The sequence below is a fragment of the Vipera ursinii genome, assembly GCF_947247035.1.
Source record: "Vipera ursinii genome assembly, chromosome: 9".
NCBI classification, from domain to species: Eukaryota; Metazoa; Chordata; class Lepidosauria; order Squamata; family Viperidae; genus Vipera; species Vipera ursinii.
The window spans coordinates 12,648,861-12,667,323 of NC_139523.1; the positions used below are offsets into that span (position 1 = coordinate 12,648,861).

The window sequence follows — 18,463 nt, forward strand, 5'->3', positions numbered from 1 at the left end:
AAAAAAAAAGCAACGAGGAGGGAAACAAAGTGATCCAGGCACCACTCTTTTTTAAAAAAAAAAATAATTTTTTTTATTAAAAGATTTTACGTGTACAGTGAGAAATACATTCAAAGAAAACAATACATGAAATGTGAAAAAAGGGAAAGAAAGGAAGAGACAAAAAAAAGAGATAGGAAATACTGTAACAGAAAACATGAATGAGAGAGAGAGAGAGAGATTGTGACTTACGATTTGAATGATTAGAAAGAATTAATTATAGAAAGAAGGGAATTATGGTGTGATCTTAACAGACGTTTAATTAGAATTATATAACTGCTGAGAAGATCGGAATCCCTGGACAGGTCCTTTTGCTTATCTTCAGAGAACCATTGGATCACTTAACCTTTGAAATTTGGTCTACAATTAAGTTCAGTTGGTAACCACAGGAAGTCTGCTCCCATTGAAGGTCACGTTGAGACAGGAGTTAATTTTCTGTAGGTGTAGAGGCAAATGTGGCTCTTTCAAGGGAAGAAGTCCACTGAGTCGTAGGGCCACTGCAAATTGTGGTTCAACACAGAGTGAAAGTGATAGGTGGTGAAACCTCCCAGCTTCAATACCTTATCATAGAATCCGACTATTTCCCTGTTTTGCAATCACACTCTTTGAGGGCGGCGAAATAGACAGCTTTATGTATACATGTAGTCCTTGACTTACAAGAGTCCATTTAATGACCGTTTGAAGTTAGAACAGGACACTGAAAAAAGTGACTTATGATTGTTTTTCACACTTACGACCCTTGCAGCATTCCCCATGATAATATGATCCAAATTCAGAAGCTGGGAAACTGATACCATCTTTGTGATAGTTGCAGTGTCCAGGGGTCAGGGGATCACCTTTTGCAACCTTCTGACAAGCAAAATTAATGTGGAAGCCAGATTCACTAAACAACCGTGTTTAACTTGACAACCGCACTGGTTTCCTTAACAACTGTGGCAAGAAAGGTCATAAAATGGGGCAAGGATTACCTGGATGCTGCTGAAATACATGGAAAGGCTGCAAAAGGCCTCTTATGGATTGGCAATTCCTGTAGTTCAAAAGAGTAGCGGAGCAAGGACAACTGTTGGTTCTTATAGTAGATTGAGGTAAAGGTAAAGGTTTCCCCGCACATGTGTGCTAGTCGTTTCCGACTCTAGGGGCCGGTGCTCATCTCCATTTCAAAGCGGAAAAGCCAGCGCTTGTCCGAGGACGTCTCCGTGGTCATGTGGCCGGCATGACTAGATGCCAAAGGCGCACGGAACGCTGTTACCTTCCCACCGTAGTGGTCCCTATTTTTCTACTTGCATTTTTACGTGCTTTCGAACTGCTAGGTTGGCAGAAGCTGGGACGAGTAACAGGCGCTCACTCTGTTACGCGGCACTCGGGATTCGACCCGCCAAACTGCCGACCTTCTGATCGACAAGCTCAGCGTCCTAACCCAGTGAGCCACCGCGTCCCTTAGATTGAGTTAGTTTCCCCCAAATATTTTTGCTGGCTGATGCTCGTTTTGGGATGGGCAGTGAGATGGCTAAAATGGCTGACAAATGGTGACTAATAAAAAGGAAGAGTGCTCCAGATGTTAGCTTGACATTTTATTCATTTATTAAAGGTTTATGACGGTCACCTCCCCTACAAAGTGACTCTAGGTCAGGGGTAGGCAACTTTGGCTCTTTTACGACTTGTGGACTTCAACTCCCAGAATCCCTGAGCCAGCGTGGCTCAGCTTGGAAACCTCTCCCTTTCCCCTCAGCATGGCTGGCTTAGGAATTCTGGGAGTTGAAGTCCACGAGTCATAAAAGAGCCAAGGTTGCCTAACCTGTGTCCTAGGTGGCTAGATTTGCTAAATTTGGCACAAAATGGCAAATTCAGTCCAGAATAACCAAATGTCAATAATACATACTGAGGCAAATATAGGTAGTCTTTCAGCTACAACAAGTGAGCCTAAAATTTCTCTTGCTAAGCAAGGCAGTTGTTAAGTGCATTTTCTCCCATTTTACGACCTTTTTTTTAAACCAGAGTTATTAAGCGAATTGCTGCAGTTAAGTGAGTCACCTGGTTAATTGAATCTGGCTACTCGGGGACCACCTGCTGCCGGCGTCAACTCCCCTCCGCCCTGTGCGTTCCCACAGAGAGGGCCTCCTCAGGGTGCCTCCAGTCAGAGAATGCCGGCTGGTGGCCCCCAGGGGGAGGGCCTTCTCTGTGGGCGCCCCGGCTTTGTGGAATCAACTGCCGGTGGAGCTCCGGATGGCACCAGATCTCCGCTCCTTCCGGCGCGGGTTAAAGACCCACCTGTTTGAACAAGCTGGCCTGGCCTGATGGGGAGTTAATTTGGGTTTTAAATATTTGTATATTTTATTGTTTTATCTTGGGCATTAATTTAATTCTATTTTAACTTTTGTAGTTTTGTACTTTTATCATATGCCCTGTTCACCGCCCTGAGTCCCTTGGGAGAAGGGCGGTATAAAAATTTAATAAAACTAAACTAACTAAACTAAACTTTGTTTGCCAGAAGCCGGCTGGGAAGTTTACGAATGGCGACCACATGACCCCAGGACAGTGTAACTGTCATAAATGCATCCCAGTTGCCATTGGCCCAAATTTTGATTATGTGACCATGGGGATGCTGCAATGGTTGTAAGTGTGAAAAACAGCCATAAGTCATGTTTTTCAGTGTGATTGTAACTTCAAACAGTCACTAAACAAATGGTTGTAAATCGAGGATTACCTGTTGGCCATTCGCTTATTATTCTGATTGACCAAGAAAAATACCTTGTGGAGATAAGCTTGGCTTAATACAGATGACCTACATAACTTGTGTGGTTCCAAAGTCTAAAGCAGTTATAGCTGGTTGGAGAATTCTGGGAGTTGAAGTCCATACATCATAAAGTTGCTGAGGTCAACAAATACTGGCCTAAAAGCATATTATTTTCATGGATGTGACAGAATAGAGAAGGCAGGCACTATTTGCCACCTTGCAACATGTTCCCCCAGACAGACAAACTATAGTTGTGACAATTTGAAGCTAGGAAACTACTGGGTTTTTCAACAGAGAGAATCTCTCCAGGGAAGGGAAGTTGAAATGGTCTAAGAAGCTAACGGGTTTAAATTGGATTCAGAGAAGGAAGAGAAACTAAGAGAAAATGACTAGCAAGCAAAGAGGAAATTACACAGTCATGAGCTGCTGAGCAGAGACAATTTCCAGGGCAATTCAAGATCACTGAAAATGAGTTGACGTGGAAACCAGGAGGAGAATGACATGGCATGGGATCTGTGTACTTAGCACAGATGCTCAGCAGGAGAAGAGGATCTGAAGACAATGAAAAGAAGATCAAGGTTGCCTAGCCAACGGCAGGTGCAATTTTTTATTTGAAGTCCTTGATTAACTCTTTGGGGAATGTAATAATGCCTAGGTGCTTAGCTAAGGCTTAGGATCGTTGTGCTTTCATAGTAGGAGAAGGAGTTCTAATGCAGGCAGGAAGATAATTAATGGCATGGCAATTAGGCCATAAAGCAAGCTAGCATAGGAGGACAGAAAAAGAGAGAGAGAGGTGAATCTCTGGAGTGCGTTAGCTGGATGTTGCTTGCGTAGTTATGCGACTGAGTCAGCCTCAATTAGAAACTGTCTTCTATCATTGATCTGCTATGCATTAAGAAACTGTGACCTGGTTCACAAGAATAGCCTTGCATTCGGTGTCCTGTCTGATCAATCCTGAGAAGGGCATGTGTTTGCAATTGTCCTAGAGAAATATTGCACGTGTGGGCACACGGACACACATATGACCATTGTAAATTTTACCTACCATGTAAAGCTGCTCGAGGATCTACTTGGGAAAAGATCAGAGAACAGAGGGAGGAATCTGCTGTTAAACAAAAACTAATAAGTTAGAAATGCATTTCAGTCTCCCTTAATTCTTTGTTAGTACGGTAATTTACACAAATATATGAGCTGTCCGGTGTGACTACTGCCTGTTCGATGGCCTTCAAGATAGGCTGAAAACAGGAAATAAAGATTTGCCCCATGTTTGGGGCCTAGCAAGGTAATCTAGTTAACATTTGACACACACACACATATATATATACATACACACACATGCCATTGTGCTACTGCTCCGGGTTTGCATCAGCACCATCAGTCCCTGGACAGCTCCCACAGCTCCAGCTTTCCTGGGCTTCCCATAGCATCCTTGTTGGGATTTCCCATAATAGTCCCCAGCAGTCTTCCCCCAAACCAGGGGTAGGCAACCTATGCTGACTCAGGAATTCTGGGAGTTGAAGTCCATGAGTCATAAAAGAACCGAGGTTGCCTACCCCTGCCCCAAACTAACCCTGCAAATGTTCTCGGATTGCAGGTCCATGGTGGTGATTCTGAGAATTTAATTCCAACATTTTCTTTTGTCTAACTTTATTGATTTTCCAAAAATGTACAAAGTTAAAAAATAAGCAGAAAAAGATTTTGGGGGAAAAAAACAACTCAGGAAAGAAAAGAGGTAAAAGTGAGGAGAAGAGAGTGGGGAAAAAATAAGATAGAAAAAAACTGACTTCCAACTTTCTTTGGTACAAATATAGGTTTTTTTTAAAAAAACACATCAAACTCGTACCCAAAGTTTAATATTTATTTCAGTTTCTTGCAAAAAATCCAAAAATGATTTTCAAGTAGAAATAAAATTTGTCAGAGTCTTTCCTTTCATCAAGGCTGTCACATTTTGCATCTCTGCCAATTCCACCAGCTTCATCCATTTTCCCATTAGGGCTATTTTCTAAGTTCTTCCACCTTTAAGCATATAAAAGCCTCACTGCCATTATCGCGTATAAAAACAAAGTTCCATAAGATGTTTCCATTTGTTTATCCATTAATCCCAAAACAAAAGCCTCTGATTTGAATTGTACATTCACTTTTAAATCTGCGTCAAAATGCATAGTTGATCCCAATATTTTCTAGCTTTGTTGCATGTCTACTAAAGATGAAACAATGTTCCTTCATTTTGATTACATTTCCAACAAATATTTCAAGTTATACATTTTTTACAATTTATCCAGTGTCATATACCAATGATACTGTAGGTGTAGGAGAAGAAGAGGCAGAGCCTGGAGGCGTAATCATGAGGGGACGTAGCCTAGAATTGTTACATGTTCATAAACGCTCCAAGTCCAGCCCCTTTTGAATTCCATTGACTGTTCTCTAGCTCCAATTTAGTGCTGACCATTAGTTGACTAGATTCTTGTGTATAAGCTTGAGCAATAAATTATCTTAATTGGAACTTAACGTATTGTCCTGATTCTTTGTGCTTAACAGATACATCGTTTTATAAAAAATCTCTTTAAAATGATACCGGTAATTCAATGTAAATTTCAGCCCTTTGTTCCACATACTTTTCCACTAGATACAATTCCAATATTTCCAGTGAATGCCTGCTGGAATAAAACTGCCCTACAGCAATGTAACATTGTGGACATAAGCTATATAATGCAATTAGAAGCATCAATAGAGACTTGTGCAATTTGCCTGGAGTTCTTTCAAACCTACAACCATTTTTTGAGCAGTGTTTTCATAGAATTATATAGTAAATTTTAGATATGCTTAATATAATTTTAGTGTTTACATTATAATTTAGTATAAGCTATATCCTGGATTTCCCATATTAGATGCTAGATACATTATTTTACAAATGTATTTTAACTCTTGTCTTAAATTTTGTTTATTATCTGTACTGGTCTTTGACCACAGCAAATTGCATTTAATGACTGATTGATTGAACCATCTAGTAAGAAGAAACCTTGGAACACATAACCACATTCCTGCTGTTGGCTGAATTTCTCCTTCCCACTTTTTCAGATTCCTGCTACACCAGATATGGTCCCCAACCGTGGTAAACTCAACCTGGCCCTGAAATTTATTCCAGCTGGTTCAGAAGGTGAGATTTAAATATCCCTGGGTTTTTTATGCATTCTCTTTACCTACTATAGTTTCAGACTGGATCAGAAATGTCCATTCCTTCTGCAATACCTACCATTATGACTCCCAAAGGAACCATATCCTTAACTGACCTCAAATAGAGTCGTGAGAATTAATAAAACCAGTATTTCATTGAGTCATATGACTGGAAGGGAGCTTGGCGGACTATTAGTCCAACGCTGTAGCCAAGAACAGACTTATTTATGATACCTTAAAGAATAACAGTTCATTGTTTTTTGGAGGGATCCAAGGGACTTTGACTCCAGAAATCATTAGTTAATCAACTATGGGCAATGGAAGAAGCTCAGGTTCTAAAATCTGGAGTAAGTGACACAGTTCTTGAATTTTTGGATGATTTTGGCTAGGGAGGGTAGAGGTTGGTATCGTGTTGAGGGTGGATGGTATGCTTTCCACAGTCCTCTTTCTTAACACAACTTTATTTCAGAGCCAGGACTTCCTCCCACTGGAGAGCTTCATATGTGGGTCAAGAATGCAGAGAATCTTGTTCCTCGGTCAGGGACCACGGTAGATACCTTCGTTCAATGGTAACTATCAGTAGTTGCAAGTCTTTTGTAATGGAGAAAGACTTGGGTTGGCTAAGCAACTGAAGGCCAGGCTGGTTCAATTATTACATAGCTTGATGTATATCTAGATGTTTCTTTGTCTTTCTCAGTAGGACAATCAGAATTATTCATTATTAGTCCTGTCTGCCTTTTTTTCTCCCTCCCTCACCAGAAAGACAATAGATTTCTTCTCTCCTTGTTCTTTCTGCAGAAACTTTTTGATGTCAGGAAAATAAATGAACTTTAAATAAATCTGTTTATCTATGTATCTATGTATCTATCTATCTATCTATGTATCTATCTATCTATCTATCTATCTATCTATCTATCTATCTATCTATCATCATCTATCTCTGTACTTTGAAGGGTTATAGTTGGTTATAGAAGTTGCTCATGACTGTTTATTCAGAGCTCCTTTTTTTAAAAAAAAGAATCGATGTCACACTTATTGTGTTTACAGGCCACAACTGGCCAGATTAGTTGCTTCCCCATAGTAAACAACACAGCGAATGGCATCCGACAGCCGTGGATGCTCTGTTGACAGTAGCTGGTTTCTTATGGCCGCCTAGAAACCATAAGTGTTGTTTGCAAGCTAGCTGTTCTTATTTTTCTATTTTGGAGAATCCATGATGATCCAGTCAGAAGAGGGGGTTTACTCATCCCCACTTTTTTGTTGTTGCCCTGTTTAACTCCATATACCTATAAGAGGTAGAGTAAAAACGCTTAAGAAAGAAGGAATTTCTAGACTTACCTTATTGCATCAGCACCCAAAAGATGGTAAACTAATACGGGTAGTCCCCGACTTACAACAGTTCATTTAGTCACCATTAGAAATTACAACAGCACTGAAAAAGGTGACTTATGAATGTTTTTCACCTTTACCACTGTTGCAGCATCCCCGTGGTCATGTGATCAACATTCAGATGCTTGGCAACTGACCCATATTTATGACGGCTGCAGTGTCCCAACGTCATGTGATCCCCTTTTGCAATCTTCTGACAAGCTGAGTCAATTGGGAAGCCAGAGTCACCTAACAATCATGTTACTAACTTAACATCTGCAGGGATTCATTTAACAACGGTGGCAAGACAGGTTGTAAAATGGGACAAAGCTCACTTAACAAATTTTCACATAGCAAAAGAAATTTTGGGCTCAGTTGTGGTCGTAAGTCAAGGACTACCTGTAACTAATAAAGACTTGCAGAAGAGAATCCAGATCAGTTTGTTAATTCAGTGCCAGGGACACACACATAGAAAGTCTCCCACTCATTTGAGCCTAAAAGGGGAAAAATATGGACACACACGGTTGTGAGGTCCTTGGGGCACTCAGCCCCAAGGTGTATTTCTTGCAGATGTTTCATTACCCAACTAGATAACATCGTCCGTGCTAAAAGAGAGTGGGATTTGGTCTGTGTTTATATACAGGTTGTTTCCCCTGTCTGTATTGTTGAGAGTGTTCTTGGTTCTTAATTAGGCTGTTGTTTGAGTTGGTAGTTCCTTGTTTACAATTTGGTTGTTCATCTAGTGTTAATCTTGGTCTTTAATCTCTGCTTAGCTGGGTGTTGCTTGCTGGCAGGGATGTATTTGGGTCTTTTTGTTCCTTTTTAGTTTTTGGATTGTCTCTTTTAAATGGTAAGTAGATGTTGTTTCTCTCTACAGTGTATGCCTGTTGATAGCTGATTTGTCTGTCAATTCTCTAGCATTTTTGTACTTGGCTTGGTCTAGGATGCTCTCAAGTTTCCCAGCTGAAACTATGGTTAAGCCTATCTCTGTGTTGTGCAATTAAGGAGTTTCCATAATTGTGTCCTAGTAACCTGTTTGTGTCCGTTGGTTGGGCTGCTGCATGACATTGAATGCTAGTCTTGATGGCTCTTTGCGCAGTGGTGTACTTGGATAATTTTAAACTCTGGACTCAGTGATCCAGATGGGGTTCAAACACCCTTGTCAGTGGATGGTCACTTCTCTTTAGATGTAACTAGACAACTGTGTGATTTGTTGGGTCAACCTTTCAAAGAAAGGCAGTGCAATCTGATGTAACCAGAATGAACACTGCATTTTAGGTTGAGTGTATTATTTCTTTTTATCCCAATGTTGGATGGTCCTGTGATCATCTAAGAAGAGTATATATTTATCATAAATAGATTAACTGTAGTAGCAAACAAACTTTTAAGGAAGAAAAATCCTGCGGAGAAAGGTTTAATCCTTCCTTGTAACAGTCTTGATCCAGCTCATACACCCGTCCTAACATGTAGCTACTTTTTGTTAAATAAAAGATATTACAAGTTTGGATCAGTTTGTTTGATCCCTAATTTCTCAATGTTCAGCCCTCCCTGAAAAAGGTTACTGTACTCAGTGGGTTAAATATTTCTGCACAGAGCTTAGCTTGCACTGTATTGGTTTGATAACAGCAAACCAGAAACTTGGAAGCTTGGCCATTATTAAAAGAACAGTTGGGCCATGTCCAAATTGGAAGAACTCTTTCCTGCCCAGTTCAAGCTGAAACTTCAAAAATATCCATCTTGTCGCCTTATCCTCTTCCAGCTACATCCTCCCAGATGACACCAAGATGAACCGCCAGAAGACCCGAATTGTGAAAAAGACTCTCAACCCTACTTTCAATCACACTATGGTCTATGATGGCTTTGAGGTTAAGGACTTAGTAGAGGCATGTGCTGAATTCACTGTGTGGCACCGGGAGACTTTCTCAAAGCATCGGCTAGGAGGCATCCGGCTGAGTCTTGGCACAGGTGAGACACCCAAGCACTAAGAGATTGAAGGATGGATACACAAAGCCTATTGTTTTGGAAAGGTAGTATTGGAGAACTTCATAATGTTCCATTCCTCCTCTGATCCACGTGAGTCTGGGGCAATCTGTCAGTTTTCCACAAATTAACTCTCCAATTTGCTTTAGAGCAGTAATCCAACCTCCAAAATCTTGAATAATGTCTTGAATACCTCAAACCACATGATTTGGAGGATTAATGTCTGGAAAACTAGCAAATGCCTCCCATTCCCCAAAATCGAGATGACCCAGAAGGGGAACAATAAGTTTTCCACATCCCTGAAGGTAATTAATTGAATAAGTGGAGGTCTACATCGTTGCTGAAGACTGAACATCCAGTGCTGTATGTACACAGCTCTTTGTTTGAGATGCAATTGTATGCACAGATCCTAGTAGTAACAAAGACATTCTGTAGGTCAGGGGTTCCCCAACCCCTGGTCCATGGACCAGTACCGTGCCGTGGCATGCAAGCAACCGGTCCACACAAACAAACAAAGCCCCATACGCGAGATGCAGGCAGCACACAAGACCACGCCCCCTCCGGTCTGCAGAGAAACCTCTCTCCATGGAACCGGTCCCTGGTGTTCAAAAGGTTGGGGACCTCTGCTGTAGGGTATTCCACTATTTCTTATCAAGAGAATTTAATATAGAAATCAAATACCCTGCCTGCAAAATATTCTGCTGCCTCTTGCTTATCATATACAAGGTAACCTCTGACTGGAAACTCTGGTTTTCATGCAGGGAACAGCTACGGTCTACCGGTCACTTGGATGGATTCAACAGAGGAAGAGCGCCACACCTGGGAGATGGTCTTCAGGCAACCTCAACAGTGGGTGGAAGCTGCTCTTCCCTTGAGGACCAACCTGACTTCAAGGACTTCACCCTAGCCTTTCGTTGAACAACAGTAGGATTCCTGTGCTGTCAGAATCAGTCTGATGGCAAATTGATGACTATACCTTACGGAGGCCCTCATTACAACCCCCTTGCTTTTGAGAGGATTTTGCCTAAGATCAGGTTCCTGATGCTGGGAAGAGCTATAGCCACTGGGACAAAGGCAGAATAATAACTGTATTGAAGTCTGCCTCCTCTTACCGACTTGAGAACATTGTGTGGCTTCTAGAGATCTCTTATGAAAAAACTCCGCACTGGGATGACTAGAACACCCACTTTATTTCAAGGAAATAAACTGCCTTATAGTCACCTTTGCCCATTTCCAGTGTTCTCCATGCACACGGCCAATGATTAATACTATTTTTTAAATAACCATTTTGATTAAACATCTCTGAACCCCACCTTTGTTCCTTATAGCAATTCAGAGAAATGTTTAAACAGTCCCATTAAGCCGTTCTTACTTTCTCTAGATCCCTTAGAGCACGGCTTGCAGTGTCTCTCATTACCACACCACTAACTCCTACAGCTGCATGGGTGGGTATGTGCTAGAGATGGCAGGGTTGGAGCGGAGAGCTGTCCACAATTGCTGAATTGATCTCAGTAGCCAAGGTGGGGCTTCGGCAGAGAACTCCTAATCCTGGTGCAGCCTCTCTCGTAATAACAGTAGAGCATCACAACATTCCTCAGTCCCTTTTTGGGGACTTTCAGCAAGGAGAGAACATTTTCTGCTTTTTCTCAGTCCATAATGCATGTTGCTAAATTTAGCAGAGGTCTTCCGTGGAAACTGCCTCTGTGAGGTTCTCCCCAAATCTATTTGCTCTGAGGATGATGATGATTTTTTTTTGCTCACTTTCCTGGGCCAAGGAAAGATAAGAAGCCAACACCTGACCTCAATATGAGGACTGATGAGTTAAAAGATCTTTCCAGCCTTCTCTCAACTGCTGGTGAGAAGATGGGCCGGATGATCAGAGTCTGTTGCCTTGCCAAGAAATCCGAGCTTTCCTTTCCTCTTTCTTCTCATGGTTGCTGATGTAGCTGCTGCTGGGATAGGTTCTGTCGGTGGTCCACGATGGCTTTCCAGATACGGCACACCATTCCCCCTCTGCCGAGAGAAGACAACCAATCAACCAATGGGTATCTACGGCTGTGGAAATGAACATTTTTCCTAGGTCAAAGTAACATTGAACAGAACAAAAGGCAGCTTCCTGTGGTTCCTCCAACTGATATGCAGCATGCTTTTAGAGGAATTATTTGGCTTGCCATTTTTTAAAAAATTCTATTATTGCAGGATCACAAGTTCAATCCCCAGGAGCTCCCAAATAAGGGAGAAGACAAACAGCACCCTCTTTGAAATGTTAGAGACGTTCTGCTTAAATATGCATTTTTCCCCTTAGGTAATCAGAACTAACATGGTGCCAAGGATAATACCAATTTACCTGCAGCAGGTGCAGCTGGCACCTGCGCGATGAGTTGATGATACTTAAATCGTACATGCATAATAATAGTACCCAAACTTTTCAGGACTTTAAATCATTTTTTAAAAATAAAATTATCTTAGGAGCCTTGCTTATCAGGCAAAATTACATGCTGATCCTGAAATGATTGCCACTTTCCACCCTACCTGATGCACGTGTATCGGAGATCATCGATTGTAGCCAGCTTCAGCAAATCATTCAGTGTGAATCCATGGTGGCAGAACTTTAAGAAAAGAGGATAATTTCAATTCCTGACTTGATTTACACCCCAAGTTCAATGTGGAATTTCTTTTGTCCAATTGTTTCTTAACCTTCCATCACCTTGCCAAACAGGTTGAATGGCCCCAAGTCATCTTTGTAAGCTCCACAGTTGAATGGAGTCTTGACTGCGGGCCTCCCCTGGTCTTTGTTTAACCATTATGCCACTCATCTGGGGAAACAGAAGCTCTGCCTCTAAAGTCGGGCATCTCTAAAGGCAAGTTTTCTACTGCTAGTTTGAGGCTAGAGCGGCCTTCTGTTTGAGAAGACAAAATTTAGCCTAGAGTGGCCATCTTCTCCACTAGTCTCGCCGAAGTAGGGGCAGATGCTTATACCACCTGCTGCTGAATCAGACCTACCACTGCAACTGTGGCTTTGTCTGCACCATGTTTCTCTAACCATTCTGCCAGGAAGGGATCTCCAGCATTTTCTCCTTGGTCCCAGGAAGTTGGAGAAGGAGGGATTTCTAGGAAGGCAGATGGAAAAGAACCAAATCAAAGCTCCTTCTTGGACCAACTCTATTTCCTAAAATTACACTTCGCAATTTCCCCACATTTCCTTGCTTCAGATGGTCTTTGTTGTCGTTCCCAAAACTGTATCCAGCTCTCCTCCTGGAGGAAACAGTAAGCTGGGAGGTCAGGCAGAAGAGGCTATGCAGTTTCACAACTGAGAAACAGAGGCGCAAGTGTAGAAGACAAGTTTTGCTTCTCTACCACTGCAACGCTCGGTCTCTATGAACTGCATGTTGCACCAGGCCAAGTAATGATCCTGAAAACAGAAGAATTAAAAGAGAAGCTTCTGCTTCTTCTGCTCTCAAGGCTGCATGTGAAAGATCTGAGAACCCTTTGCTACTGAAATTCTCCCCTTTGCTCCTGAATTTTAATTTTAATATTATCAGTAGATAATATTAAATATATGGAGTTCCCATAACACACTTCAGGAGGAAAGTTCAAGACTGAGGAGACACATTAGCCCAATAAGATAGGCTTAATTAATTTTAACCATGAAGGGTTTTTGTGCATTGCTGTGTTACGGGAACCTAGCTAAAAAGTTATATTACACTGTATATAAAAACGAAGTGCAACCTTTATCTTGAACATGTTAATTTATTACAGCTTTTTTTTAAAAAAAAAGGAGAATCCTGATTTGGGGAAAGACCACAGCAGTAGGTCAAACATGTATTTTGCATACAGAAGGTCTCTTGAGCATGGCAACTGTCACAGCAGACGGCTGGGAATATGAAACCTTCTTGATGCAGACTTTGTCCTGATCTGAAACAACTTTCCACAAAGAAGTAGCCGAACACACACAGATTCTACTTTTAGAAATCTCGTGAACATTCCCAAGGAACAGGTTACAAGGCTTGAGTCCTTCTTGCAAAATTGGAAGTAGGTCAGTTAAGTTGCCCTCCATGCAGCAGCATCTGCCACTCGAAAGCGGAGGGGGGGGTCAAAAAAGGCAGGCATGGCTACACAACTGAAGCTCCGTCATGGATATAAAAAAGGGGGCATTGCTTTGGTAGTAGCCCCATCTTCATTCTTTTGCCCTTGGCAGATGTCTTTACCTCCATGCCAGTTTATTTAAAAGGGTTTATTTATTTAAATAAAAGGGTTTCTTCCATTTAAAATAGAATTCACTGATGCAAAAATGTTACTCTCAAGCACTGCTTCTAGTCTAAACTTGCTGCTATCCAAAACCTCACCTATTATCTGTGGCCGCCTCAGAGACCAGGTATCCCGTTCCGTGATCTTCAGGGCTTCTTGTAGAAGCCTCTCACATTCCTGCTGCTTCTCTATCAGTTTCCACTGCAACCTGCCAGAGCCAAAAAGAACAGGGTAAGTTGGTTATGTTCCTAAATTTAAAAACTGATCAGTAAGTAAACCAGGGATTGGTTAGTACTCACTGCTAAGCCTTAATGTGGCTTGATTCTTTCTGACATAGCATGATGGATACATCTCCAAAGAACATAAAGCCTTCCATTCCCCACCAGTTATTTAGAACTGAAAATGCTTCTTGGATGAGGAGCAGAATGTTTTCAAAGAAAAAAAAAACAAGGTCCAGTTGCCTTTTGGAATAAAGCACCTTTGGGACAACTGTGACCTAGATTGAGATGATTGAGAATCTCCATAGACATATACCTGTTCAGGTCGTCCTTGACTCACGACTACAATTGAACCCAAAATTTTCATTGCTAAGCAAGACAGTTGTTAAGTGAGTTTTGCGCCATTTAATGACCTTTCTTACTACAGTTGTTAAGTGAATAAATGCAATCGTTAAGTTAGTAATACGGTTGTTAAGGTCAGTCTGGCTTCTCCATTGAATTCCCTTATCAGAAGGTCACAAGAGGTGATCACGTGACCCCAGAACACTGCAACCATGATAAAGACATACCAGTTGCCAAACATCCTAATTTTGATCACTCGACTATGAAGATGCTGCAACAGTCGCAAGTGTGAGAAACGGTCATAAGTCCCTTTTTCCCGTGCCGTTGTAACTTTGAACGGACACTAAATAAATGGCTAGAAGTCAAGGGCTACCTCTGCTTACTTGCAGATGGTTGTTTTCCTTGCTTGCTTTAAAGGATGTGTATTTAACTAGCTGCACCACTGTGCAGTGGCTTTGTGCAGCTCCAACCCCACTGCTCATCCCAGCCTTCTGGGACGCAGTCCTCGGACGCAATGCAGGAAGAACTGACCTTCTGGTTTCTGCCTGCAGATGGTTGAGTTGAGTCATGAGGGGCAAATGGCTCTTGAAGGGAGGCTGGGAATCCAGCCAACTGTTGGTGTCGGTGCCAATTCCAGATGTTGGTGTATCTGCACTGTCCTTGAGGTCGCTCTCCTGCGTTTTCAAAGACGGGGGCTGCTGAGTCAAAAGTGTTTCTTCGTGTTCTCTGCTGCTCGGGTGATTCTGGCTTTCCTCCTGCAAATTCTGCGGCTGCACCTTGAGATCTGGAAAAGCGAGTGAGACTCATGAGCAGGGCAAGAACCCAAAACTTCAGGAAGGGGCCTTCGGTGCTAGTTGACCGGCACACGGTGGTTTGAAACCTGAGATGGATAATCTCACAAAATGGCTGTCAATGAAGGGGGATCACGTCTCCACAAAATGGCTTCCATATGGTTGAAAACAAGAGAAGCTGTCTCCTGCCATCTCCCCAGGTGCTTTTAATTTCATGAGTTTACTTTTATTTGGGACAGGTGGATTTGGGTTGCATTCTTCCATCCTTTAATTATTTCCCTATAGATTTCTATACGCAGAGGGAGGCACAGAGGCCCTCTCAGAAATAAGTTGTTTCCAATGCCTGTGCTTTGCATCAAGCAGGATTTCACACACATCCCTTTTTTAATTAAATACTTCTGCAAATACATAAAGGGAGGAAGTTGGCAAACGAGGTGTCTGCCCATAGACAGATTGTAGGAGTAAACAAAAAGTAAGAACAACTAAATAACCTATTCTGCCGTGAAGAAAATATTTAAGGTTCAATCCAACATCTCCAGTTTAAGGGACAGAGCAGTTTTTAAAAATTCTCCAAGATTTTTTAAAATATACTTTTCCACACTGGTCGGACGTGGTCTTAGGTAGCTGGGATGTCAAAGGAAAAAAAAAACACACCAGTCCTAAGTTATGCAGAAGAATTTTAGAGGATAACAATTCTTCCTACAGAAATAAAAGAAGCCAAAATACACCAGAATTCTTTTCTTACCAGACTAAGCTATGTGCAATCTGTTTTTCTAAAAGAAAAATCCTTTAGTATAACAAAATGACTTGCTTTAAGTCCCATATTCATCAATGGAAGACCATTTTTAAAAAACAATTAAACAAGCAGCATTCTACACCTTGTAATTACAGGAAAAATTGGTCCTCATCAGCTATTCCCCAGGAATTCCCTTTAATTCATGTGTGTCTCCTGCCAAAAATGGTTGCAGCCTTACTCCAACAGACTCTTTGTTCTGCCTTTAGCGTTTAACAAAACTCATTTCTCTAGTTACACATCTTGATCAGCATTTCTCAATCTTAGCAGGCTGGCTGGGGAATTCCAAGAGTTGAAGTCCACATATCCTTCAAATTGCTAAGGTTCAGAAACGTTTATCTAGAGAAAAGTGTATCACCCCATATAAAATGTCCTAGATCAAAATAATATTGCCTGACCTGGCTTGGATGTTTGGGAAAAGTAATGGATTTTAGTCATGTGTGGCCAGACCACAGAATCTTCTCTTCAGTTCTCAGCTCCTGTGTCTGGGCTACCCTTATTATATTCAGGACTAAGCCAACTTTCTTCTCCCTCCCGTTCATCTTACCTGCCAAGAGGATAGTCAAGGTTGCCTGGACTGCTTGCCCCATGAGATTATCCAGGGCGAACACCCAGTGTGGCTTAATTTGGAGCTTCCGTAGCATGTGCTTTACCTAGAGGGTTGAGACGGAACAAGTGTGAGAAAGGATAGGGCACCCTCACTTGATGCAACATGAGCAGTCTTCCATTAGCATTTAGCAATATGTTAGGGTTCCAGATTTTTGGGTGCCTTCTTTAAATTAGCCCATTTGAGGTTGTTGTTGTCAGTTGCGAAGTCAAGTCCGACCCATCGCGACCCCATGGACAACGTTCCTCCAGGCCTTCCTGTCCTCTACCATCTTCTGGAGTCCATTTAGGCTCACGCCTACTGCTTCAGTGACTCCATCCAGCCACCTCATTCTCTGTCATCCCCTTCTTCTCTTGCCCTCAATCTTTCCCAGCATTAGGCTCTTCTCCAGTGAGTCCTTCCTTCTCATTAGGTGGCCAAAGTATTTGAGTTTCAACTTCAGGATCTGGCCTTCTAAAGAGCAGTCAGGGTTGATCTCCTCTAGGACTGACCGGTTTGATCGCCTTGCAGTCCAAGGGACTCGCAGGAGTCTTCTCCAGCACCAGAGTTCAAAGGCCTCAATTCTTTGGCACTCGGCCTTTCTTATGGTCCAGCTTTCACAGCCGTACATTGCAACTGGGAAGACCATAGCCTTGACTATACGCACTTTTGTTGGCAGGGTGATGTCTCTGCTTTTTAGTGTGCTGTCTAGATTTGCCATGGCTTTCCTCCCGAGGAGCAAGCGTCTTTTAATTTCTTGGCTACAGTCCCCATCTGCAGTGATCTTGGAGCCCAGGAAAATAAAATCTGTCACTACCTCCATTTCTTCCCCATCTATTTGCCAGGAATTGAGAGGGCCAGATGCCATGATCTTGGTTTTCTTAATGTTAAGTTTCAACCATTTGAGGTACATTGACTCAAAAATGGTTGCCTCATGATGCAACTGAAAGTTACAAAAAATCAGTTAAAATAATATGTAGATCCCAGTTGTAGCAAAGCTTAAGGAAGCTAAAGATTAATTCCTGGAATGCTGATGGTGAGATACTCACGGTGTCCTGGAAGGCAAAGAGTGGAGCTTGCACCTGACAAAAGCTCAACCCGTCGGCCTGCAAGTGAGCCTGCAACTGGAGCAGGCTTTGGGCCAGCTGTTTGCGTCCTGGGCAACGGATGTAGCTCTTGAGGCAGGATATCAGCTCAGCAATGTGCTCCAACGACAGCGCCCTCTGTGGAGGAGAGGAAGAGTAAGACAAGGCCCACATGGAATATAGAGCCAGGAATAACTGCAGCAAGATTACTCTAGCACAGGAGTCCCCAATCATGGCAACTTTAAGACCAACCATGGCTGGCTGGGGAATTCTGGGAGTTGAAGACCACAGGTCTTACAGTTGCCATGGTTGGGGACCCCTGCTCTAGCATACGCACGAAGATGGAATACGCACAGTGGAAGATGGGATTATAAAATGGAACGAACTGATGGACATTTCTTTCTTTCTTTCTTTCTTTCTTTCTTTCTTTCTTTCTTTCTTTCTTTCTTTCTTTCTTTCTTTCTTTCTTTTTCTTTGTTTATAAATAACATTTATAGAGCCACCCATCTTATAACCAACTCCGGGCAATCAAAAATGGCCAAGCTAGGAAATGGTGGAGCTGAGCAGTTTGGACTGGAAAAAAATAACAATAAAGACTGTTTGAAAGGCTGGAAATCTTATGCAGACTTTTTTGGGGGAAAAAGCAAAACACCCCATCTTCCCTCTGAGCTCAGGATTTCACAGCACACTATTTGAGAACGGGAGAAGAAGATTACGATTAATCTTCGCATTACGGCTACAACTGAGCCGAAAATTTCTGTTGCTAAGCGAGACCGTCGTTAAGTGAATTTTTCCCCATTTTACCAGCTTTCTTACCACAGTTGTTAAGTGAATCGCTGCAATTGTTAATTTAGTAGCATGGTTGTTGAGTGAATTTGGCTTCACTTGGCAGAAGGTTGTGACCCCGGGTCATAGCAACCACCGTAAATATGAGTCAGTTGCCAAACATCTGAATTTTGATCACATGACACCGGGATGCTGCAATGGTCATAAGTGTGAAAAATAATCCTAAGTCACTCTTTTCAGTCCCGTTGTAATTTTAAATGGTCACTAAATGAATGTTGTAAATCGAGACTACCTGGACTCTCAGCCTTCACCTATCCAT

General features: G+C 42.1%; 2 protein-coding genes across 4 annotated transcripts in view; one reads left to right on the top strand and one right to left on the bottom strand.

The window, feature by feature from the left end:
* The window catches only part of SYTL1 (synaptotagmin like 1), a 46,993-nt gene extending 33,978 nt beyond the window's left edge, over window positions 1–13,015 (top strand). For all 3 annotated transcript variants that reach the window (XM_083369691.1, XM_083369689.1, XM_083369690.1), the window contains exons 12-15: window positions 5,852–5,930; window positions 6,417–6,516; window positions 9,075–9,280; window positions 10,057–13,015. In XM_083369691.1, the coding sequence (XP_083225817.1) occupies window positions 5,852–5,930; window positions 6,417–6,516; window positions 9,075–9,280; window positions 10,057–10,202 (531 nt within the window). In that variant the 3' untranslated portion in view covers window positions 10,203–13,015. The remainder of the gene's footprint in view (window positions 1–5,851; window positions 5,931–6,416; window positions 6,517–9,074; window positions 9,281–10,056) is intronic.
* Window positions 11,148–18,463, bottom strand: part of MAP3K6 (mitogen-activated protein kinase kinase kinase 6) — a 55,364-nt gene continuing 48,048 nt past the window's right edge. Inside the window, exons 23-29 of the mRNA XM_083369688.1 lie at window positions 17,323–17,496; window positions 16,235–16,340; window positions 14,635–14,887; window positions 13,642–13,751; window positions 12,299–12,405; window positions 11,828–11,904; window positions 11,148–11,308 (exon numbers count right to left, since the gene is read on the bottom strand). Coding sequence (XP_083225814.1) covers window positions 11,224–11,308; window positions 11,828–11,904; window positions 12,299–12,405; window positions 13,642–13,751; window positions 14,635–14,887; window positions 16,235–16,340; window positions 17,323–17,496 — 912 coding nt within the window. The 3' untranslated portion in view covers window positions 11,148–11,223. The remainder of the gene's footprint in view (window positions 11,309–11,827; window positions 11,905–12,298; window positions 12,406–13,641; window positions 13,752–14,634; window positions 14,888–16,234; window positions 16,341–17,322; window positions 17,497–18,463) is intronic.